General features: G+C 35.2%; 2 protein-coding genes across 2 annotated transcripts in view; both read right to left on the reverse strand.

Moving 5' to 3' along the window:
- Positions 1 to 613, reverse strand: part of LOC104748472 (expansin-like A3) — a 4,758-nt gene extending 4,145 nt beyond the window's left edge. Inside the window, exon 1 of the mRNA XM_019236729.1 lies at positions 480 to 613. Coding sequence (XP_019092274.1) covers positions 480 to 613 — 134 coding nt within the window. The remainder of the gene's footprint in view (positions 1 to 479) is intronic.
- The window catches only part of LOC109129103, a 4,428-nt gene continuing 2,142 nt past the window's right edge, over positions 928 to 3,213 (reverse strand). Inside the window, exons 5-7 of the mRNA XM_019236730.1 lie at positions 2,860 to 3,178; positions 2,112 to 2,770; positions 928 to 1,985 (exon numbers count right to left, since the gene is read on the reverse strand). Coding sequence (XP_019092275.1) covers positions 928 to 1,985; positions 2,112 to 2,770; positions 2,860 to 3,178 — 2,036 coding nt within the window. The remainder of the gene's footprint in view (positions 1,986 to 2,111; positions 2,771 to 2,859; positions 3,179 to 3,213) is intronic.

Below are 3,213 nucleotides of genomic sequence, written 5' to 3' on the forward strand. Positions count from 1 at the left end.
ATAATAATAATTTGTGTTTATGAATGTTTAATATCCAAAGTAAACAATAATAAAATAAAATAAAAATAATAGTAAGAGTAGAAATGACTCATATAGTCATGAAAGTACCATATTCCGTCATTAACCCATTCAACCATGTGTTGTATTTTCTCTGTAGGGCAAATTAGAATAAATATAGAGTTAGTAACATATATATTAATAAAACGAAATTATAATATACCTAGAATTTAGGGAGTAAGTACCATTCCATTTCCTAGTGAAGATTTTGGAAAACTTCTTTAAAAACAACATTGGTGGTCTTTGTTTGAGGTTTTCCCTCAGCATCTGTTATCAACATCTTCAATCCAGACTTTGATTTAACTCTTGACATTGCTACATATAACTGACCATGGGAGAAAACGGGTCTAGGCAAGTATATACCAACATTTTCCAGAGATTGACCTTGACTCTTATTGATAGTCATTGCAAAAGCAACTGACACTGGGAACTGTCTTCGGCGCATTTTGAAAGGCAACCTAGTATCTGATGGTGATATCAACATCCTAGGGATGAGAACTATCTTACCAACTCGCGTACCAGTTAAAATCCGAGCTTGCAAAACATGGTCCGCCATTTGGGTGATCTGCAGTCTTGTACCATTCATTAAACCACCATGCGGATCAATATTTCTCATTAACATAATCGGACAACCTATTTTCAAACGAAGCCTATGATAAGGTATACCCGAAACCTTAATGGTATTTAGAAAATATGGTGAGTAAACTTTATTTTTCAGAGCACGTTTATCTTGAGGGTCAATTGAATCAAAACTTAGATAAATTCTTTCTTCAGCTGTAAAAATAAGAAAAAACAAAATCTAAATAAAATAATTTGATGAATTAAGTGTGTATGATTACTAACAATAACTAAAGGACGAATAAAGATGAACTAACCGTTTAGACTTGATAACATGACATCATTGATAGAATTGACATCTTCATTCGTAGGGCAAAGAATAGCTCGTTCTTGGAAAAATTTAGGATCTTTTTGAGTGGCAAAGTTCTTTCCGTAAACAGCTTCAATGATTGACTCTAACGGAGAGGAACCCTCTGGAATAAGTAACTCTTGTGGGATATCTATTTCACACACACCATCATTAGGCTCATTAATTTTTCCTTCTCCAACTGCGAGTATCCATTTAGAAAACTCTTCTATCTCGCTGGCCTCTTGTTTACCAATGTCTTGAAGCAACCTCATATTCTTTGTCAATCTTAAAACTTTGCACTGATTCCATAAGTATGAAGAGTTTAATGATGCATTGACAATCGCTTCCCTTCCTGCGCCAACAATAACGGGAAGAATTTGTCTGAAATCACCTCCAAAAAGGACAACTTTTCCTCCGAACAATTTGTCTTCTTTACTCCTCATAATATCTTTCAAGCTTCTGTCTAATGTCTCAAAGCAGTATTTACTCATCATTGGAGCTTCATCCCATATGATTAACTTTGCTTCTTTAACCAACGCACCAAGTTCTGAGCTCCTTGACATGTTGCAAGTAGAAGTTTCATTTGGATTTAAAGGAAGGGCAAACCTAGAGTGAGCTGTTCTTCCTCCTTCCAGTAGTAGAGAGGCAATACCGCTAGATGCCGAATTGAGAACAATATGACCGTTTGATCTTATTGCTGCAGACAATACTTTCCACAAAAATGTTTTCCCTGTTCCTCCAAATCCATATAAAAAAAATACACCACCTTTGTCATTGATTACAGCTTCCATTATCTCATCATAGATCTTCTTCTGTTCTTCTGTTAGCATCTTTTTCCAACCATCATGTTTCTTTGCTAAATCCTCACGGTTGTAGTTGAGTTCATCCAGTATCAACTGATTAGGCAATGTTACATCTTCAAGAGATATGTGTGGCATAAGCTTGTATTTTTGCAATGAACATCCATTTCTTTTCATTAGCTTCTGTAACTCTCTTAGTAGCAATTTCTTTTTTTCCGTGTCTGACAAACAAAAGTCTAACGAAAACAATATTTACTCATATGGTTAGAGAAATGAAAATAAGCTATCATATATTTAATAAATAATATATAGTCAAATTATTGGTGGATATAGAAGTAAAAATATACCTGGACGTTGTCTCCTCTGTTTTTCTTTTCTCTCAATATCTTCTGAAAGGATTTTCCATGTTTCTTCCCATACAGTTTTAGGAGAAGTTAAACTTTCAGATATAAGCATTATCACAAAAAGTCTACGACAAAACTTTGATGAACACCAAAAATTAGCTTCCTTTATGCCTTCAATATACTCTTTGTCATCATCTAGCAAACCTAGAGCGAAGCATGCCTCTTTATAGGTTTTATAAAGAACACCTTTGACAGTTTTAATGTCGTTGAAACTGGTAGGACCTTTTTTGCTGTTTATGAGAATTCGAAGATGGTATGAATCTTCTAAATTATGTGGCACATAATTGATTCGCCCAATAGAGAAACCAGTTCTACCTCTCGGACGAAACTCTTTCTCCTTTTTATCATAGATGTATTTATTTGGAATCTGTTCATATGTAAGCTTTCTTGCTTCCTCATCCCTTAGACACAACTCAAACCAAGCGGTAAACATCGTGTGATCAAGAGTTGGGCGATTTAATACGGTAGTTGGCTTGTCGCCATCTTTGTAGAAAACAGGTTGCTTTCCTTCCTCATGAAATGTAAGTTTGACAACAGGTGTTGCTCTATAGTGTATAGGATACTGATTCGTCCTCCAGAAAGCTTCACATGCGGAAACATATCTGCAAAATGGAAAAATTTCATATCATTCAATTCATTTGACGGGGTATCATCTTATAGAACTATTTAAACATGTTTTAGATAGATAAACCTGCAGTCAAAGAAATCTTGAACATCATCCTTTTTTTTGGATGAGTTAATATTGACACCGTCGGAGGTATACTCTGTTTCATCCTCTTCTTGACCTGCCTCAACAGATACAGTAACACGATCTTGACCTTTGTGCACATACTTAAATAAGTACTTGACCGATCCAGTTTGGTTACACCATTCCACGTTAATGTGAGCTCGGTACTTTAGAGAAAGTTTTCTGTTGTATGGGACGACATATGTATTGTCGCACTTGAAACCATTCTTCTCTATAAAACGACCATCATCCCTCCTCCTATAAATTGGATATCCATCTCTGTCTAAGTTTGTTGTATCAACAAACTCCTTAGGATAG

This window comes from Camelina sativa, chromosome 15, assembly GCF_000633955.1.
Source record: "Camelina sativa cultivar DH55 chromosome 15, Cs, whole genome shotgun sequence".
Taxonomy (NCBI): Eukaryota; Viridiplantae; Streptophyta; class Magnoliopsida; order Brassicales; family Brassicaceae; genus Camelina; species Camelina sativa.